Genomic DNA, 23,225 nt, shown 5'->3' on the forward strand with positions numbered 1-23,225 from the left:
TGTCTCACTATCTCAAAAGTTTGGGAAAGAAATTGTTATCCTCAACTGTATAAAATAAATTTATCAATTTTAATTTAATTTAATTTAATTACAACCCAATAGTATTAGTCCTTAAACACACTACTGTATACATTGAGGGACTCCAATGTAAGCATGCACATTATATAATTCCTATTGTTGTTTATAACTGTACTGATGATGTCTTACGATACTTAAACAAAATATTTACATATCATTAAAAAGTTAATTACTGCAGTATACGTGTGAATTTATAGTTATGAATATTCCACAAGTTTCTTTATATAAAAAAAACTTACTAGTCTGTTATCTAATCCCATTTGTTACAGTTTAGATACCAGCTTGTCATGTGGCAGTCTATCAAAGGCCTTTGAAAAATCCAAGTACACCATCATATATGCATCCCCTTTATCAAGTGAATTTGTCACCTTGCTGTAATGTGTAAGCAGACTACTGAAACATGATCTCTCCCTAACAAAGCCATGCTGACCATTATAAAGAATACTGCTATTATCAACCCACTTCTGAATCCTAGTCCTCACCAACTTTTCTAATACCTTAATAATAACCCTAGACACACAGATTGGCCTGTAATTTGTAGACTTAGTGTTATCCTCCACCCTCCTTTTGTGAAGTGGAACAATTTTTCCCACCCTCCATTCCTTTGGGACTTGCCCTGTTGTAAGATTCATGTTAAATAGTTGTGCCACAAGTGATTTTAATTCCATAGATCATTCACTCATTAATTAATTATTAATGAGGCCTTATTAATATCAAGGTTACTTAATTCTTCATATACCTCCTACTCATTCACCATCATCCCCCACCTCCACCATGTCCTCTATGCTCCAGCTTCTCCTTATGAAATACTCGGATAAACTGATCACTGAATAATTCACTATATCCTCTGTACTGGTTACCAATCTGCCAGTGTCATCAACTAGCATCATCCAATCTCTCTATGTTCACTGGGCATCTACAGATGCTGTATGGACACTCCAATGCTCAGTGATGTGCCACACCAGGCCTCACCATGTAGTCCTGTTGTTTGCTTTTCTGGAGGCCTCAACTCTCTGAAGATCAGTCACTTCACACACACGCCATCCATCCATCTCATTGATGGTCTACCTCTTCTTTTTCTAGGAACTTTACCTTCTATTATGTTCCGAGAGGTCCCTCTTCCATCCTTTCAATGTGTCCAAAATATTTTAACCTTAAGGAGCCTTAAAGTTCTACTGATCTTTTCTAACACCCATTCATTTGTACAATATATGATATCCTCAACAGCCTTCTGTAACACCACATCTCAAAAGCAGATATCTCTTTCTTATCTGACTTCTTTAGGTTCCAAGTCTCACATCCATAAGTCGCTGTTGGAAAAACAACTCTATCCAAAATCCTCAACATTGTTCCCATGATGATAGATCCATCCTTCCAGATTTTTAGACAGGTCTCTGACATCATCCTCCAATACTTATTTACTCATGCATATCGAAAGAACTTGCTAGAATTTTTCTTAGCTTAATTGGCTAATTTCTTCTCATACTGCACTTTTTTGCTGCTTTACCAATTGAGTTACCTTCTTGGACTGATCTTTGTACTCTTCATGCAACTGATCATTACCAATGCTTATGTTGTGTTGCCTCCACAGCACCTTCTTCTTTCAGATTTCACACTCAGTCTCTTCATTCATCCATTTTATTCCTACCTTGTTTAGTCTTTTCATCTTTAGAATATGCTCAGACATTCCTGTTGTTAATTATCTCTTGATCAATGCCCATGCAGCATCTATATTCTTCCCATTCAACACCTCTTTCCACACTATAGTTCCCAGTTATCTCCTAAGCTTTTTATAATCACCAGCCTTGTAGTTCAATAAGGTGGCCCATTAGCTCAGCTGGTTAGAGTGTCGCGCTAATAACGCAAAGGTCGTGGGCTCGATCCCCACACGGGCCATGATAACTTTTGCCAGCCTGGCTGGCCGAGTGGTTAGTGTATCCGCTCTCCAGCCAAAAGGCTGCGGGTTCGAATCCTGCCATGGGCATGGATGTTTATGATTGTCTGTGGAAATACCAGTAGTGGTGGTCAGCGGTAGATGGCATTGGTGTAGTTGAGGTCATTTGGTGGATTGAATGGTGGATACAGCTGTAGAGCAGGTTCCCTCCCTCGATGAGTCCTTGGATTCCCTGGAGGTGTCAAATAATAATAATAATAATAATAATAATAATATGTATACCTCTTTTACAGAGGTTCTCATGTAACTGGCTGCAAGATGATTTCATGGGTTGCACTCTTGCCAAAAGGTGGAAGAATAGACACTCCATTAACAATCACATCCTCCAATGATATAACCAGATCAAAGACTTAACTTCGTGTGTGCCCTTTGTTACATACTGCCAAAGATTGTTGTCCTTTATGAACTCAAGAAATTCATTCTCCTTATTCCCTAATCTATCTTTTCATTCCAATGAATATTGCTGTAGTTGATATCACCCATAATGATAACCCTTTTCTTATCATTAAGCCAAGTTTCCTATACATTTCTTCATTTCCATCTTCTACATTCCCTAGCCTGTAGCAACACCCCACCAAATATCTCATTCTATCAACCTACACTTCACACTATACTATTTCAAAACTCCTGCAACTTTATTCACCTTGTATCTCATCCTTGTGCAGACATAATTCCCATGCTATCATAGGCAGCATTCCTCCACCCTTCTTGCCTTTCCTATTTGCATGAAAAACACCATATCTCTCTCTCTCTCCATTTGTATTCCCTTCAAGATGTCATTCTCATCCAACCATGTTTCATTTATTCCAACTATTTTCAGGCACATAAACTCAATCAATGCAACAATTTCATCTCCCTTATTTCTGACACTTCGGGCATTCATAAATAAGCATAACAGTTCATTTCTTGGTCTATAACTAGCCCTTTTCATGCTCCTTCCCCCATTTTTGATATCTCCTTACCTGCTCCTGTCTGCTCATCTTTTGCCCAGACTCACCCCCCCCCCATCTATTCCTGCTCATTCTATTCCATTCCTGCACCGACCATCCACATACTTGCATTCATTACTTTCAGAATCCACTCTCCTTACACCATCTCATCCTGACCCTCCTGATCCAACCTACTTCCCTGTCCTAATTGTTTTCCTGTTGTCAGATCCTCTTCTCCATTCACAACCACCTCAGTCTCACCTAGTCCACTCTCCTGCTCATTCACATCATCTTTGACTTCCACTGATACCTTGTTTGCATCACTCATTACACTTCCTTCTAGTGGCAACATTCCCAAATGACTCCAAAACCCTATAATAAATTTAGTTTAATCCTTTCTCCAAGTGTAAGCAAACAAAGTTTGCACCTGAAGTATCATCAGGGCTGAGGCAACTCATGGTAAAGGTGAACTAAGCTCTCATCACTCGTCTTAGTATCTCTCATAACACAAAGCACATCTCCTTGCAGACATGTATAATGCTATGCATTAAGGGAAGGGCCACTACCCAGACTGGTTTTGACCTTTATTGAGGTCTCGTCAGCAGGAGCCAGACCCAGAGGTGGTGATATCCTGAAGATACTTCAGGTGCAAACTTTGTTTGCTTACACTTGAATATAGGATTAATCTAAATTTATTATAGTCTAACCAAATGAAAAAAACTTTCAACATCTTTCTCTAAATCCAGAGTAATTTAATAATAAGGTGAGACACCTTCTGGCAACTCTATAGGTAAATATGACTTCTCCATTTTTTCTACCTTAGTATCACCACCTTTGGGTCTGGTCCCAATAAAGGTTGAAACTGGTCTGGGTAGTGATCATTCCCTTAATGCATAGCATTATACATGTCTGCAAGGAGATGTGGTTTGCATTATGGGAGATACTAAGGCAAATGATGAGAGCTTAGTCCACCTTTACCACGAGTTGTCTCAGTCTTGAAGATACTTCAGGCACAAACTTTGTTTGCTTACACTTGGATAAAGGATTAAACTAAATTTTTTATAGTCTAACCAAGTGGAACTTTCATCTACTCCAAAACCCATTCAGTCCATTGCTCTTATACAGTTCCTAAAACTGGTCCCACACATTCACAGCTGCACTCCTTTTTTTCATACATTTCCACTAACATTCCATCAAGATCTTTGCTCTCCACAGCAAATCATCATTCTCATATCTGGGCAAGACACAAACTATCCTTCCTACCACACTGTTGTCTTTCACACTCCTCAATAATCTCCTGATATCCAATCTCCCATTCTCACTATGCCCAACCAAATCATTCAACCAAAATCACTAATTCCCTTGCATGCTTACTTCTCATATCGAGTGCCTGCCTCAAATCACTCTGTTCATTCTCCCTCTTGGAAAACATGTCTTGTACAATTCTCTCATCCACCACACCTTTTATGATGGAATCTCCGTACAGTACTATTCTTGACTCATTTTTTACTTCTTTCTTTCCAATATCTTTCATTTTATTCTTTTGTGCTCTTCCGTTCATATCCAGCATAGATTTAGTTTCATTCTGTATATGCTTCATTTCATTTCTCAGCTTAATCATTTCATCCTTCAACTCTTACATTCCAGCAATTGCTCCCTCGGTCAGGCACACTTCTGCTTCCATAATTATGTCCAGTTTTTCTTTTTTAAATCTTTCTGTATTCACAATCACATACTCCACACTTATATTCTCAGGCTCACTCTTCTTGCTATCATTCTTAGTCTTGGATTCATCACTGTCTCTTGCCTTAAAACTGATATTCTTCCTTTCTAGTTCTCAGCTTTCATTCAAATCACTATAATCCATTAACATGTCACACTTTCTGTAGAAAGTGTGATACTAGATCACGTCTCGTTTAATCTCTCCACAAACACATCTGCCACATTAATTCCTGCATGCATATTACACTACCAGCAATGAACGTATTGGTAAAATCACATTATTCAACCTACTCAATTTTGCACCTAGATGACATTGTTCTTACTGCCATTTTTGCTTCTGTTAACTGTTATTCTTGCTAAGATTCAAATTGATTAACTATGATACAGAAACAAAAAACACTCACTCACAACCAAATTAGATTAAATTTATGCTAAAACTGCATTAAAGTTATAATATCTTGATAAAAATTAACATTGAAACTTATCTTTTTTTGCAGACAGTACATCACAGGAGACTGAACTATTTTCCCTCTAATGGCAAAAAAGTAAATATGCCTCCTGAACTTCAGTTCTCTGTCCACCATTATCCCCAAGTCCCTAGCCTCATCAATTTCCTGCAACCCAGTCCCATCAATGTGATACACAGTATGTAGCCTTTTTAACCAAAGTCCATAACACTACATTTTGCAACAGTAAATTGGCAATCATTATCCTTTTCCCACAATGTCAATTTATTTAAATCATCCTCAGGACATCTACATGACCTTTATCAATTATTCCCCTACCTAGTCATCAGCATCATCAGCAAATAATTGAATATCCCTCCCCCTTAAATATTTCACTCTATCATTGATATAAAAATTAAAGAGTATTCCACTGTCACTTTATTTCATTATGTGTTGAAAATTTTCTTTTGTTTTAATCATATAAAACCCCTGTATAACTTATAAGTCTCTACCACATTCTCTCTTTTCCATCAATCAGAAAAACTTTCCAACCCATATATATTCAATTTATCTCCATAGGGAGCATTCCACAGACTTGTCACCAGCTTGGTCACTTCTCCTCGGATTATCTGCACCAAGTCCTGATCCCCAAGAAACATAATTGACAAAATCTGTGCACAGAGGTTAGGATGTGGCCAAATCATAGGGAGCATTCCACAGACTTGTCACGAGTTTGGTCACTTCTCCCTGGATCTTGGTGATCCAGGGAGAAGTGACTCAAGAGGGATAATTACCTCCCTATCTTTAGCTGCTTTCAACTTCCAAGTAATCTTTTAACATATTCTGCCAACTTTTGCTATATTTTCTCTGAACCTCAGCTCTCTGCAATCATAAACCCCCAAGTACCTAGCTTCATCAATTTCCTGACAAGTATTAATGTGATATACAGAGTATGCAATCTTTTCATTCTGAAGAGCATAATCTTACATTTTGCAACATTAAATTGATAACCATTATCATTAACTCAAAAAGCTTATTTAAATCATTCTGCAGGATATCTGTATTACCTTTATCAACTAATGCTCTCCCCTTAAATCATTAAGAATTAACGATTTAAGGGGAGATCATTAATTTATATATTAATTAATTAAATTAACTAAAGAGTAGTGGCCTAATAAAGAACCATCATACACTCTATTAGTCTCCTTAATTCTCTTAGATTCCACTCTACTACTCTCTAGTGTCTACCTTTCAGCTCACACCCTATCCATGTCACCAGCTTCATATCTATTTCTATCTGCTCCAACTTATTTTATTATTTTTTCCTTATAAACTCCAGTTGGTTTATCCTCCTGATCTTTGGTATGTAATCAGATACTGCTTCTCTCAAACAATCCCTGATCATTCAAACCCACTACTGACATTCTTTCCTTATAACTTCTCAAGCCATGGCAATGTTCCAAGATACTTCCCAAGTCTGTCATAATTGCCAGCATTATATTATTATTATTATTATTATTATTATTATTATTATTACAGGCAACTCCAGAGAGTCATTAGACTCATCGAGGGAGGCCCCAAATCATATTCATCACAACTATTCGACATTCATAAAGTATCTATCATACCTCGCCTTAAACTCATTCACTGTCACAGCATCCACCACAGACTCTGGGAGCACATTCCACTCATTCACCACTCTAAAAGTAAAGAACCCAGCTTTAACACCTTTACTAACCACACTTTTGCCCAGTTTCCATGGATGTCCCCTAGTCCTCCCACAACCAGACCTGTTCTCAAAAATATCTTCTGAATTAATTTTATAGAAACCCTTCAGTAATTTGAATGTCTCAATCATATCTCCCCTCCTTCACCTATCAACCAATTTTTGCAACCCACAAATCCTCAACCTGTTCTCATAAGGTTCATTCCACAGACCTGCTATCATCTTGGTCGCTTGCCTCTGGATCCTCTCCACCTCCTCCCCATCAAGAAGAAACCTAGGTGACCAAATCTGGGCACAGTAGTCGAGATGGGGGTCTTATCAAGGCTCGATACAGCGAAACAATAACCTGTAATAATAAATTATAGTTCCACAAAACCACACAACATGGTCACTCTCCCCAACTTGAGGCAGAGTGTCTGCCTTGGTTGTTATTATTATTATTATTATTATTATTATTATTATTATTAAGAGAGACCTCCAGGGAGTCAGAGACTCATCAAGGGAGGCCACATACTACACACACCAGCTATCATACTTATTCTTGAATTCATTCACACTGCTTGCACTCACAACATCCAATGGCAATTTATTCCAATCACGCACCACCCTCTGAGAGAAAAATCTAGCCCTCACACCCTTCTTGGCAGCCTTCATTCTCAGCTTTCAAGGATGCCCTCTTATGGATATATCTTCTGATGCTATAACATGGTATTTCAGGTAATTATCCTTTAGCAACTATATAAATTCTACTTCCATCTTGCCATAACTCTCTTTCTCCTTCTCTCTAATCTATGACCACATAGTCGAAGTCTCCCATATAATTGTTCAGTATACATTCATTGTGCTAATGTGTCAGTGTACAGCATTTACATCTTCCTGTGGGCCTCCTCTATAGCAACAACTAACAAATATTTTGTCCAATTAGCCTCTATTTCATACCAGAGAGTCTCAAATGAACTATCTCTCCTAGATCTAAAATCCTCTTTAGCTTCTAATTTTCTTGGTTATGGTTCTTCAGTTATCATCAGCAATAATCCACTTCCTGATCTATTCTCCTCTATCTATCCTGAAAATATAATACCCTTTACATTCTATCCCTGCAACTATATCATTTTCTGTCAACCAGGTCTCACTAATTCCCATAATTTTAGCCAAGTTGAGCTGACCAATGGCAAAAACTCTTCTCCCTTATTTCTGATACTTCTAGCATTTGTGTGCATACATTTTGACATCCCCTAGGATGTTGAAATGCAATAACATTTGTGAAATGTTATTACCAACCCATTCGAAACTGAAACCTGAATCACATTCAACATTGAAAATACATTTCTGCAAAGACATTAATTTATCCTAGGGATGGCAGCCAGACACGTACTTGATTACATCTTTCCTAATATCTTTACTTTCCCATGTTATGTGCTTTCAAATAATGACCAAATAATGTTAAAAGATTTATCCTAGATAGAATGTGGGAGGAGGGGGAGACAGGGATAGAACAAGAGGTCATTCCAGCAAGCTGTATTCAGAAGGGTATGCAAAAGAGACAGAAGATATTGCTAAAAACAAATTTGGTATTCCTTATATTTCTTAACTTGACCAAGGTTTTCGACACATTTGATTATGAAATACTGCTGAATAAATTGTAATCTGCTATCACTATCTGAAAATGAACTCTTCCACACTGTTTTTCCTCAACCTCATATATGCCTTCGTTTTGTTGATGTCTTTCTGGTCTGATCTCACTCAGAGTCAGAATTACTTCAGCTCCTGGAAAAAATAAATTCTTTGCTGCCACATCAAGCTCACTATTGAATGCAAATCCAATAACTATATATCCTTTTTTTGGATACCTTGAAATCACACTATCATTTATCATACAAGATAGGTATCATCAAAAGTCTTGTACACAGAGCTCGTCCAATCTGCTCTTCTGATTCCCTTTTGTTAGATGAATTAAAAGCAGTCTGATGCCTAATGGTTACAAAGTAACCGCTATACAGATAATTATTGATAATTATAATCCATCGACCACACTACGATCTGATGTGAAAAGAATTTCAATGCCCTACGTTAAAGGAACATCTGAACAAATAGCATGGATTCTTTGCAAATTAATTTATACACTTCATTCAAACCAGCGTGTAAACTGTCTTCTTTCATACAATCTACAAAGGATACATTACCACCTCTCTTTACCAGGTGTCTATCAAGTACTCTGCTCATGTGTTCTTTGCTACTTTAGACAGACTGGCCACTCTATTTGGATTAGAATCCAAGAATATGAAGACTGTATTGCATTTTTTAATCTGACAAGTCTGGCTTTACTTATAATGCTATTAACAGTAAGCACAGATTTCTCTGGAACCAGACAAAGATTCTCCTTCCAGCAGATTCAAATTGATCGACTTTTTCCATGAAACATGTGAAATACTATAAAATTGCCTGAACTTTTGCCAATCTGACTGTATGCTAACATCCAAGCCTTGGCAAGTGATTACTGTTAACTGTTCATTATATATTTTTTCTTTTTCCTTTTAGTTATTTAATCTGCACAAACTTTTACAATTGCTCCTTTGAACCCTAATATTATAATCCCATCAACTCATTTGCACCCAAATCATGAGTAAGCACATGCTACATGACTCATTCTTATGATTCGTATTTTTAATGTAGCTAATTTCTCCCTGCTGATGCCTCCTCTTATATTGACAAATATTAGTTTTTGAATAAAATTCTATATTTTTTTTCTACATGTGTAAGCCATATAAATATCTATAAATAGACAATATCAGCAAAAACGCCTCTGTTACACTTGACTAGTGACTTTCCTCTTCTGGGATACTGCTCCCCATATACATCCTATCAACTCATAAATCTCCTATTCAGCCTCATTCATCCACTCCTGTTTAAATATAAACTTGTTATGTGGAAATACATCAAAAGGCTTTGCAAAATCTAAATAACTACTATATATGTAATCTGCATCTTTATCCAATATATCTGTCACCTTGTTGTAATACATAAGCAGAGTAAAACCATTAAATTGTGATCTTAACAGACCCATGGTGATCCTGCTCAAGAACCCTGCTGTTATTAATTCCATTCTAGATATCCTAGCCTTCATCAACCCCCCTAACATCTTAATCATAATCCAGAGACCAGTTTATAATTTGAAGCCTCACTCTTGTTCTCCCCCCCCCCCCACCATCATTATGAAGTGGAGCAATTTTAACCTCCTTCAAAAAACCCTATCAAATTCCTCATGCTGCATATCTCCACAAAATTATTATTATGATTATTAAGGCCTCCATGGAGACAAAAGACTCATTGCGGGAGGTCCTTCCTAGGAAACACAAAGTCCATCAAGACTCATCGTGGGAGATCTCTCCTAGAAAACACAAAGTCTATCATACCACTCTATCAGGCAATGCATTCTATGGTTCAACCACCCTCCATGCAAAGAAACCACTCCTCACCCTCTTGCTCAGTTTCCTTTCATAACTTCCAGGGATGGACCCCTTGTCATCAATCCTTCCTGCTGTTCAACCAAGCAAAAGAACTCCCCAATGTCAACCCTGTAACCACCTCTCAACAGTTTAAAAGTCTCAATCATATCATCTCTCCTTCTTCTATCCACCAAAACTCTGCAGTCCACATTCCTTCAGCCGATCCTCAAAACTAAAATTGTAGAGTCCTGAAACCATCTTTGTTATCCACCTTTGTACCCTTTCCACAGTTAATTTATTCCCCCTTCAAATCATGGGAACCAATTCAGAGAACAAAAGTCTAATTATGGTCTGATTAGAGTCTTATACAATGGAATGATAACTCTTTTTATCTCAGCAGGTCAGCTTCCTTCTCATTATTGCAGCAATCCTATGTGTTGCGATAATGAGAAGGACGATTGATATTGATGATTGATAGAAACCTAAATTTCAGGTTTGTATCATCATCAACCCCAGAACTCTTGTCTCCCCTACTTCCTGCAGTATAGCTCCTCCAATAGAGTATGCAGCATCCCATCGATGTGTCCCAAACCTCAAGACCTTACATTTTGCTGCATTAAACTGACAACCCCATTCATTTACCCATCAGTCTGGCTTATTCAAATCCTCTTGCAGGGCTACCATATCTGCACTATTACTAATAATCCTTCCCATCTTCACATCATCTGCAAACAACTGAATGTCCCCCTGCAATCCACTGACAATGTCATTGATATAAAGTTTAAATAATATAGGTCCCAGTACTGAGCCATGTCGGACACCACTTGTAACCCTCTGTCTCCTTGAAACTGCCCCACCATACTCACCTCTCTGATACCTATCGGACAGCCAATCCTGAATCCAGTTGACCCATCTGACATCCAAACCCATGTGCTGCAACTTAAATATCAGCTTATCATGTAGCACCCTGTCAAATGCCTTCACTAAATCCAAGAAAATGGCAGGATATACCTTTCCCTCATCTACTGCTCTTGTAACTTTATTATAAAAGGCTAGCATATTACTAAAGCAAGAGCACCCCTTCAAAAATCCATGTTGACTCTCACAGATAACATTACCCTCATCTGCCCAATGCTCTATATGGTCCCTCACTAATTTCTCCAAGATTTTAACAACTCCTGATGACACACAAACTGGCCTATAATTAGAAACTTTCAGTCTGCTCCCACCCTTATGCAATGGCACTATCTTCCCTTTCTTCCATTCCTTGGGCACCTTTCTGGTAGCCAGACTTTCATTAAAAAGCCAGGTCAAAGGAGCTGTCAGTTCCTTATCACATTCTCTCAAAACTTGTGATGAAATACCATCCAGTCCCGCAGCTTTACTGACATCCAGAGTACTCAGTATTTGGAATAAACTCTCCTCCTCCTGCACCTCTAAACCTCGAACTTGCCCTATCCCTCTAGTATTAAAATTTACTCCTCCAGGATAAAATACTCCAATAAAGTGTTCATTGAACAACCCCACTGTGTCCTCTGCATCAGGCATTCTATTCGCATTTTTATCCCACAATGTCATTCTTCCACAATCATTTCTCCTTCTGCTGGCCACATAGCTAATAAATTCTCTAGGATTTTCTTTGGATCTTAGGGCCAATCTCTTCTCATATTCCAGTTTCGCCTTCCTTACCATACTAGTCACTCTGCTGGCCTGTGTCTTATAGTCTTCATGCAACTGCTTTTCACCTGTCTCCATATATCTCTTCCATAGCCTCTTTTTCGCATGCAGTTCCTGTTTAATATTGTTTGCCATCCACTTTACTCCAAATTGTGTCCTCTTCTTCACTTGTGGAATACAGCTTACTATTGTTGCAAACAAATATTCCTTCACAATTTTCCATATCATGTGAAGACATGCAGCATGTTTCCAGAATATAACTCACTGGAATTTTCCTTAAATCATACAGTTATGTATCAGTGAGTAGCCCTACTAGCTTATTAATAATGAGTATACTATCCCTCAGAACATTTACTCAATCACCAATAATCCCTGCTTCATCATTCTCTTCTTAGTCAAGCTTTGCATGATATCACACTCATAAGCAAGCCATCTTGATTAAGTGCTTATAAGTACTTGAACTATATCTTTTGCAGCAATAACCTGTCTAGCATTTTCACTAATTATCAGTATTATCATTCCATAACCATTCTTTCTACTACTGCTCACATTTCAGAAGCACTCTCTTAGATTTTTTCTCTGTCAAATTGGCTAAGTGCTACTTTATACTGCACTTTCTTTACAAACCATGTTGTGGTCTTCCTAGCTTGTTCATTAAGCTACACACAACTGATCCTAGTTACACACAGAGCTCAATGGCATTCATTGTATTCTAAGAAAAATATTCATTATATTAAACTTTCTACTAAAGCAAACTGTTCCTTTGGTCCTCCCTATGAGTCTGCTATAGTAAGAGTTGAAACTCTTTCAATTTTTTTTTTTTTTTAATGTTTAGGGAATGGCATTAATGTTTTTTAAGAGTCCTTTTTACATAATAAATGTTTGCTAAAAACAATCAAGAAAAATATACTAATACATTCATATATATACATATACATATATATTATTATTATTATTATTATATATATATATATATATATATATACTTACAAAACAATACTGCAAGGAAATCTGCTTTATTGATCATGTGTTCTAAAACTTTGCTAGATACTGTTTCAATTTCATCAGATTTTTGTTGCTCTTCAAGCCACTCTAACACATCATCTTCTTTTGCTAAATCCCCTAAACATGTTAAAGGAACATTAAACACCATTGTTAAGTTAATAATAAGTAATTACAGGAATAACTAATGTTTAAGGAGTAAATAAATCAATTAAGCATTATTAATGAATGTTTCTGTTTCTATACTGAGTAAACTGAATAAGACTTTAATTAAAAGTTATTAATAAAAATAATTTTAATAAAATGCTGAATTAATATATATATATATATATATATATATATATATATATATATATATATATATATATATATATATATATATATATATATTGGTCATATTGCTGGTGGATAATCAATAATTAGTTATCCAATAGCAATATCACCAATAAATGATTATCCACTAAGAATCTTGTCTTGTCAGATGTCGTCTCCTTCCAGGAGGTCGACTACCATGAGCTTCCACCATGCATGGATTTGTGCTTTTCTTTTACATTCTTCATGGGACAAAAAGGTCCAGTCCTTAATATTTTTTTTCCAATCTGTTCTTTGTCTTCATCTTCTTCTTTTTCCTTGTATCATTCCTTCAAGTGTTTTTTGTAGGGATTCATGCCTTAGTATGTGACCAAGGTAGGTGGTTTTTCCTTTTCTTAATGATTTTCAACAGAGTCCTATCTTCTCAAATCATCTTTAATATTTCTAAATTAGTTTTTTTGGCAGTCCCTGGACAATATTTTGATATTGTCCAAGTTTCTGCTCCATATAGCAGTGTTTACCATATATAGCATTTGGACAGCCTAATTCTTGTTTTTGTGTGAATTTCTCTTGAAGTCAGAATGTTTTTCATGCTAATGAAGGTTGACGTAGCAATTTTTATTCCTCTTAATATTTCCTTTTCTCACTTTCCATTCTCTGTAATTAGTTGACCCAAATATATATAACTCTCTATTTGATCTAAAGTATTTCTTCTGATCTTAATATTTATATCAGGTATTTTCCCTTTTTCTCTTGTTATCAGCATGGTTTCGTATTTTTGAAGTTGAAATTAAGTCCACATTTTTCACTTAGTTTCAGCATCTCTTCTAGTAGGTTTTGAAGATCTTCCTGCCTCCTATGCTGACTCCTTTAAATTCTTCTATAATAAATTTAGTTTAATCCTTTATCCAAGTGTAAGCAAACAAAGTTTGTGCCTGAAGTATCTTCAGGACTGGTGGTGAAGGTGGACCAAACTCTCATCACTACTTGTCTTAGTATCTCCCATAATGCAAAGCACATCTCCTTGCGGACATGTATAATGCTATGCATTAAGGGAAGGGCCACTACCCAGACCAGTTTCGACCTTTATTGAATGTTCAAGTACAGGTCAAACTTCAAAAACTCAGCATTGTTCCCCCTCAGTAACAGGCTCATCCTGACACTGAGAAGAACTCTCAGCACTGGCTCTACTCCATGACAGTCTCACCCCACCACCGACCAGATCCGCTCATTTGTTCATATGTCATCTGAGGGGTAACGGCAACAGCCGTGCCTCAGTTAACTTCATGAGCTACAGCATTACCATTCATTACCCCCCCCTCCCACCCAGTACCTGGTGCTAGCAACAGCAAAGCCTCAGTTAAAACTTCATGGGCTATTGCCATTCATCACCCAAGCTTCCAACTGGTTTTGACCTTTACTAAGGTCTTGTCAGTGGGAGCCGGATCCAGAGGTGGTGATACTAAGGTGGAAGTAATGGAGAAGTCATATTTACCTATACGAGTTGCCAAAAGGTGTCTCATCTTATTATTAAATTACTCTGGATTTAGAGAAAGTTGTTGGCAGTTTTTTCCCACTTGGTTAGACTATAACAAATGTAGTTTAATCCTTTATCCAAGTGTAAGGAAACAAAGTTTGCACCTGAAGTATCTTCAGGAGTGAGGCAACTCATGGTAAAGGTGGACCAAGCTCTCATCACTACTTGTCTTAGTATCTTTCATAATGCAGAGCACATCTCCTTGTGGACATGTATAATGCTATGCATTAAGGGAAAAAAAAACTTCCAACATCTTTCTCTAAATCCAGAGTAATTTAATAATAAGGTGAGACACTTTTTGGCAACTCGTATAGGTAAATATGACTTTTCCATTACTTCCACCTTAGTATCACCACCTCTGGGTCTGGCTCCCACTGACAAGATCTCAATAAAGGTTGCAACCAGTCTGGGAGTGGTCCTTCCCTTAATGCATAGTATTATACATGTCTGCAAGGAGATGTGGTTTGCATTATGGGAGATACTAAGACAAGTAGTGATGAGAGCTTGGTCCACCTTTACCACGAGTTGCCTCATTCCTGAAGATACTTCTGTCACAAACTTTGTTTGCTTGGGTGGCTAGTAATAATCTCACGGGCTTCCTTAAATTTGCGTTCATACCATGTTTTGGTGTAATGTAAACAACTAGTGCTTTTCCAGTTCATTCTATGTAAGGTGTTCAGGGCATGATCAGAAAGCCAGCTTCACCATAATTATTATATTTAATGTGTTGCTTATGTTCTTTTTGTCTGATAGGAATCGTGCACCCTGTTTCTCTTATTTATGGTGTGTTACAAGTGCAATAAATATGGTATACTCCGGGGGGGGGGGGGGGGGAGTGGAGGGAGTGGGTCTTTGGATGAGTTGAGTAAGCTTTTTAATTTTTCAGGAGGTTTAAAGGTGGCTTTGAGGTTGTATTTTTGTAGTATTCTGTTTATTTTATGTGATGTCCCTTTAATGTAGGGAATGGCTATGGTTTTATTGTAGTCTGGTTTGTCTTCGTTTTTTATTGAGGTCTTGTAGAGAATTTTGTTAATAGTGTTTTGGCTGTACCTATTTTTTTGAAAAGTATTGCTGATAACTTTAAATTCGTCTTTTAGTGCCTGTTCACTGGAGCAGATCTTCAGGGCCCTGTTTTTTAGAGTATTAATGACACCTAGTTTTTGTGTTGGGTGGTGGTAGGAGTTTATGTGTATATATTGACCAGTATGTGTCGGTTTCCGATAAGCAGTGAAGGAAAGATTGCCAGAAGGAAGACGTGTAACAAGTGTATCTAGAAATGGAAGTGTCTTCTGTTTTTCAATATCAATTGTGAACTGTATACTTTTGTGTTGTTTGTTTAGGTGGCTAAGGAATGTGTCTAGCAGCCATGGGACCAGATTGCAAAAACATCGTCAACATATCTAAGCCAGACTTTGGGTTTTAAAGGAGAAGAACCTAAATCAAGTTGCTCGAAATGTTCCATATAAAAGTTAGCAATGAGGGGATAATGGCAAGCCCATGGCTGTGCCTTCTTTTTGTAGGTAGAAAGCGTTTTGCCATATAAATTTAACGCAATACATGTGCAAAGACAGCTGTGATATCTGGAGGGAATTTGTTCTGTAAAAGAAGGATTGTGTCGTTGATTGGGACATTCATAAAGAGTGCAGAGACATCAAAACTGACTAATAAATCACCTTTTTCTAACGTAATGTCTTTGATGATGTTTATGAAGTGTTGTGTGTTTGTGATATAGGAGGGGAATGACCTACCCACCCCTTGAGTGTTGCCGCCGCTAATTTCTTGGCTAAGTGATAATTTGGGCTATCTATCTCTTCAACTATAGGCTGGAGTGGTGTGTTTTCTTTGTGTATTTTCAGTAGCCAGTAAATTCTTGGGGAACGAGCGTAGTGTGCAAATAGTTTTTTGACCATATCTTCATATTAAGATCATCATCTTAATATGAAGATCGAGACATCAGGATATTAAAAGAGTTATTTATAACACAGCTGTAAAGTCCGTAATTTCTAAAATAAATGCTGATCACCGTGTAACACTAAAAGAAAGGATCTTTTGATCTTTTGTTGAAAAATGAAGATTCCTTCATTTTTCAACATAGATTCCTTAGTTTTCCAATATTCCATAGATTCCTTAGTTTTCCAAAGAAGATTCAGAACTTTCAGAGTCTTCAGTTAACTGTGGGAATAGTTTCTTCCACATCCCCTTTAAATTAGTTTTGATGACTTCATTCCAAGCAACTTTGATGGCATCTAAAATGCTGAATTTTTGCCATACTCCTGGAAGTTGGGCTATCGTCACATTGACTGCCTTTCAAATGATAATATACTTTGAAAGATTTTCAACATGATAAATCATCAGTGATATCAGTTTAAAATTGCTGCTGTATTTGCACCCAACATTAACACCATTTGATCCTTTGATGCCTTAAAGCCAGTAATCAATTTTTCTTCATCTTTTGCACTATAAGTTTGCAAAGACATCCATTTCCAAAAAAACTATGGTTAGGACCTTTGAAAGAAAAAAAAAAAAAAGTCCTGTTTTGTTGACATTAAAAATTTGATGGGAACATTACTCTTCATTTTCAATAGTTTCAGCAAATTTTTTAAGAAATCTTTTAAGCCTCATTGGCAGCATTTATAGCTAATTGAACCAGTAATTAACAATTTTTCAACTTCAGGAATTAAGCCTCTCCTTTTTCTAATAGTAGATTATTGCATTGGTCCAAAACGTTTTTTTAAGATGGAGCTTATTGTAGAATCAAAGAACTGAAACAAATGAAACATAGTGATGGAACTTGCCTCCAAGTTTCATCACTATCATTTCAGGTTCGTGAAGGCTTAAAATTTCATATTATTCTTCTGATGTTATTGTTTTCTTTTTCTTTAGAGATTTTGTAATTTCAAATTCATTTTTCGTCTTTCCATAAATTTTTGAGGGCACATATATGTACTCTACTGTAAATAAATTTCAATTAAACTTATAATAAATGAATAGTGTGACGAATTACAATAGTTCACTCCAACTGCATGTTGTAGACTAATTCCCTGCACATATGAAGTGATTCAGACACAGTCGTGTTCTTTTATTAAAAAAAAACTCAAATATGTTTACAATATTTTGTGTGAAAATTTAGCTGTTGGATAAATAATAAACCATGTTCATTCAATTATTAGAAATCCTTAACACATTCCTGTCAGGAAGTGTTTTGCACATTTGTTGTGCTCACAGCATTTCTTATTACCATTTATGTGCCGCTTCTACGTCTGCTGGGTGGGCTCACTGACACAAAGTTTATGTAGCAACTCTTTCAGTAGAATTTTATTTGAAGTTAGAATTTTTCACCTGTGTTAATGACATCAAACATTTCAAATGCAATTGAACAAACACTTATTTCATATCATTGAAAATTTGAACAAATGTTAGGACAATTGTTTTTAGTTAGATACTCTGTTTGGCAGTACAACAAACGGTTTTCCTTGAGTCTATGCAGTATAGTTTATGTAGGAGGAGGACATGTGTTTCATTAGGTAGTGCCATTTTTATCCCAGTTGTCTCTAATTGCACTATTTTAAATTTAGTTTAATTCTTTATCCAAGTGTGAGCAAACAAAGTTTGCACCTGAAAATATCTTCAGGAATGGGGTCAAGTAGTACAACACCGGGCAACTCATAGCAAAGGTGGACCAAGCTAACATCACTCCTATCTCAGTATTGTTTGCTGCTGCTTTAACATCTCCATCTGCAGCAGCATCTCCACTCTTAGCCATATTTCTGGTCTTTGCATCCACTATGAGGTCTCTTTTAGTCCTTGGTCTCCCACGGAGGTAAATTGAACAAAGAATCCAGGCAGCGCAGGCCTACTTGAGGCAGGCTGCCCTGAAGGGTGGGTCACCTGGGCACCAGTTACCTCCGTGGTTCTTTTGATTTCTTGAGGCAGATCTTCGAGGAGGGTGAAGAGATATCATCTGATAGCTTTAAGCTAGCAAGATGCGAATAATAAACTGAGGCCTATTTATCTTCTTCTTCCCTACCCCCACCTCCCCACCCGTCGTTCCCATCCTATTCCGCTTCCTCTCCTTATCCCCCCCCAGCACACCACCTCGACCTCTCTGTCACTTCCTTACCCCTCTTTTCTTCTCTTTGGGGGCACTCTGACCCCTTTTTTTTTCAATAGGCTGATGATGGGTTTTTCTTTACTCTCACCCACCTCAATAAATATCGAAACTAGTCTGGGTAGTGACCCTGCCCTTAATGCATAACATTATACATATCCACAAGGAGATGTGTTTTGCATTATGGGAGATACTGAGATAGCAGTGATGTTAGCTTGGTCCACCTATGCTACTAGTTTCCCAGTGTTGTACTACCTGACCCCAGTCCTGAAGATATTTTCAGGCGCAAACTTTGTTTGGTCACACTTGGGTAAAGGATTAAACTAAATTTAAAATAGTGCAATTAGAGGCAACTGGGATAAAAATGGCACTACCTAATGAAACACATGTCCTCCTCCTACATAAACTATGCTGCATAGACTCAAGCAAAACCTTTTGTTGTACTGCCAAACAGAGTATCTAACTAAAAACAATTGTCCTAACATTTGTTCAAATTTTCAATTATATGAAATAAGTGTTTGTTCAATTGCATTTGAAATGTTTGATGTCATTAACACAGATGACAAATTCTAACTTCAAATAAAATTTTACCAAAAGAGTTGCCACATAAACTTTGTGTCAGTGAGCCCACCCAGCAGACGTGGAAGCGGCACATAAATGGTAAGGAGAAGTCCTGTGAGTACAACAAATGTGCAAAACACTTCCTGACAGGAATGTGTTAAGGATTTCTAATAATTGAATGAACATGGTTTATTATTTATCCAACAGCTAAATTTTCACACAAAATATTGTAAACATATTTGAGTTTTTTTTAATAAAAGAACACGACTGTGTCTGAATCACTTCATATGTGCAGGGAATTAGTCTACAACATGCAGTTGGAGTGAACTATTGTAATTCGTCACACTATTCATTTATTATAAGTTTAATTGAAATTTATTTACAGTAGAGTACATATATGTGCCCTCAAAAATTTATGGAAAGACGAAAAATTAATTTGAAATTACAAAATCTCTAAAGAAAACAATAACATCAGAAGAAAAATATGAAATTTTAAGCCTTCATGAACCTGAAATGATAGTGATGGAACTTGGAGGCAAGTTCCATCACTATGTTTCATTTGTTTCAGTTCTTTGATTCTACAATAAGCTCCATCTTAAAAAACGTTTTGGACCAATGCAATAATCTACTATTAGAAAAAGGAGAGGCTCAATTCCTGAAGTTGAAAAATTGTTAATTACTGGTTCAATCAGCTATAAATGCTGCCAATGAGGCTGTAAAAGATTTCTTAAAAAAGGAAGGGTAATTCAACTTTAAGTGCTGCCAATCAGGCTGTAAAAGATTTCTTAAAAAATTTGCTGAAACTATTGAAAATGAAGAGTATTGTTCCCTTCAAATTTTTAATGTCAACAAAACAGGACTTTTTTTTTTCTTTCAAAGGTCCTAACCATGGTTTTTTTTGGAAATGGATGTCTTTGCAAACTTATAGTGCAAAAGATGAAGAAAAATTGATTACTGGCTTTATCAAAGGATCGAATTTAGGATCGAATGGTGTTAATGTTGGGTGCAAATACAGCAGCAATTTTAAACTGATATCACTGATGATTTGTCATGTTGAAAATCTTTCAAAGTATATTATCTTTCACTTATATTATCATTTGAAAGGCAGTCAATATGACAATAGCCCAACTTCCAAGAGTATGGCAAAAATTCAGCATTTTAGATGCCATCAAAGTTGCTTGGAATAAAATCATCAAAACTAGGTCATCAAAAATTTAAAGGGGATGTGGAAGAAACTATTCCCACAGTTAACTGAAGACTCTGAAAGTTCTGAATCTTCTTTGGAAAAGGTAAAAATAACTGTGGTGGAGATAATAAATCAGATGAGGTGTCTACCAAAGATGCAAATGAATGCTGAACTCACATGGAAAGAAGCCTACCATCTGAGGAACTTGTCAAAATTGACAGAGCACGAGGCCATCAATGAAGAAGAAATTAAAAAATACAATCCTACCCCTATGGTCCAAATTTTAAACAGACCTTTAAGGTCCTAACCATGATCAGGAATGCCTTGTCATTCTACAGAAAAAATTATCCAAAAGAGAAAATAGATTCCTTAGTTTAGAAGAAACTACTTTCAGATTTCCATTTTAACAAGTCAAGTGCTAAACAGTAAATCTTGTAATATTTTCACTTCTACATCATTAAATGTGTTTCTTTATTTCATTATTTAAGTAGCATATTTTAGTTTGGTGACCATTTTTGTTGGTATTATTTAATACAAACTGCATTTCCATGAAGAAAATCACTGTTAATAACATTGTGCATATGGCAAATTAGAATCGATTTACAATCGCTTACATTTTAATAAACAATTCATTTTATTTACCTCCATAGGCCATCTCATCTTTCTAATTTGTTTCCATAATTAAAATCCCCCATGAAGATTATCCTCCTTTTGCACAATTCATTTGCCTGAACATTTCAGATAATTTCCCCGAGAATCATCTCACCAGATGTCTTGCCCTATGTCACAACAGCCTGACTGCTATCGTGGACATTTTCAGGGGGGGGGGGGGGCAAACAGGACACTTGCCCCTCCTGGGATCGAGTAAAAAATTCACAAATTATAATTATAAAAGTGATTGAGATATGTAAATTTACACCCTCAACCATAGAGTGCTTTGTCTATCTTAAAATTTTATTACGGGTTGGCCAGTTTCGGCCCTCGGCAGGGTAACCGTAGAGCACATGCTTCATCTATTGCAGCAAAACACGTGTTACTGTTTTTGGTTCATCTTTTTCTGTTTTGTGAAAAAAATATTCATTACTGTTGTGAACAGCGACCAGTTTGTTTTCCCTCTGCGTCTACTTTTAAAGGTAGGAGAATTCAATTCTTATACGATACATGATTATTGAAATTATTATTATCTATATATATGTATATACATATATATTAATTTTTGTTTACTTTATATTGTAAATTTATATACATTATGTATGTGTTTTTGTATTGATGCAATACTGTATTCTATAATCTACTTGTGGAAAAAAAAAACCATTAAATGATTAAATAAAAATTTATTGATGTAATTATTTGTCTTCAAGCTCCTCCTCCCCCCCTGCAAAATTTTCTGCGGACACCCATGTCTGCTATCATTAACAATCTCTCTCTCTCTCTCTCTCTCTCTCTCTCCTATTTTGTCTACTCCAACTCCTTCTAGAGGATTCCTGTATCTTTCCACTTCTATTCTAATCAGTATATCATTCTCAGTCGGCTAAGATTTGCATAGCTAACTGTGGCAAACAAATATTTGACCCATAAATAAATTTAGGTTATTATTTAACCAAGTTACCTCTAACACCTAGCGTGCTTAATGATCAAAGCTATATAACTGAGAGGAGACCTCCACATAGCCTTTAAAGAAATGCAGAGAACCGACCAGGGCTTCTGACCTAATGTCCAATCCTCACCTTCTTGTGGTGCACCCTGTTAAGTACCTGGATACTGAACAAACGCGAATGGGCTAGCAATTTGGGATTTAGCTGATCAAACTGTATTCTTAGTGGCTTAAACCACAAATAAAATGATGGTACAACATAACAGAATTTCATGCTAGCTGGGGCATGGCCCAGTTAAACAAGGTTCCCATTGTTTTTGCCAGGGAATTAGTTCCAGTAGCTGACTTTTTGAACAGCGGAAACTCAGTTACTGGAACAAATCCTGAAACACACCCCCAACTCAACATCACCAGAGTTCAAGATTGATACTATCAACATAAGAAGCCTGAATGGAAAAGAAATGGAGCAAGCTGAGGAATTGGATAAGTATCAGACAGACATAATAGGAGTGACTAAAACAAAAAAAGACAAAAACTGGTGAGATCTTTCTGAGCAATAAATACAAGATGTTATATGCACTCAATGACAATCAAGGAAAAGAAGGAGTAGCTATAGTATTCAACACTAAATACGAAGCTAATCTTCTTGAATGGCAGGCAATATCGAATAGGGTGATGTGGGCAAATATCAGATTGGGGAAATGGACAATGAAATTTATTTGTGTCTATGGTCCCACAGAAAGTTCTACTAAGTTAGAAGTGGAGGAATTTTTTGAGGCTTTAGAGAAAGCAACAGACACAATGAAAAATGAAAAATTAGTCCTTGTTGGGGATATAAATAGCAGAGTAGGAAAGGATTGTCAGACATACAAAAATATTTTGAGAAAATTTGGGGAAAAGAACAAAGCTAATAATAATAGCAAATACCTGTTGGATTTCTGCTCAGG

At 36.6% G+C, this 23,225-nt stretch overlaps 1 protein-coding gene and 1 non-coding gene across 2 annotated transcripts in view; one reads left to right on the top strand and one right to left on the bottom strand.

Annotated features, from left to right (window-relative positions):
- LOC150096202 (uncharacterized) overlaps positions 1 to 23,225 on the bottom strand; it is an 881,296-nt gene that overhangs the window by 537,743 nt on the left and 320,328 nt on the right. The window contains exon 10 of the mRNA XM_090409004.1: positions 12,969 to 13,100. Coding sequence (XP_090265130.1) covers positions 12,969 to 13,100 — 132 coding nt within the window. The remainder of the gene's footprint in view (positions 1 to 12,968; positions 13,101 to 23,225) is intronic.
- On the top strand, positions 1,901 to 1,974 carry TRNAI-AAU (transfer RNA isoleucine (anticodon AAU)). The gene has a single exon. It is a non-coding gene; the product is annotated as a tRNA-Ile (tRNA).

The sequence above is a fragment of the Typopeltis vanoorti genome, chromosome 19 (assembly GCF_054136105.1).
Source record: "Typopeltis vanoorti isolate ZY-2024b chromosome 19, IOZ_Tvanoo_1.0, whole genome shotgun sequence".
Classification (NCBI taxonomy): domain Eukaryota; kingdom Metazoa; phylum Arthropoda; class Arachnida; order Uropygi; family Thelyphonidae; genus Typopeltis; species Typopeltis vanoorti.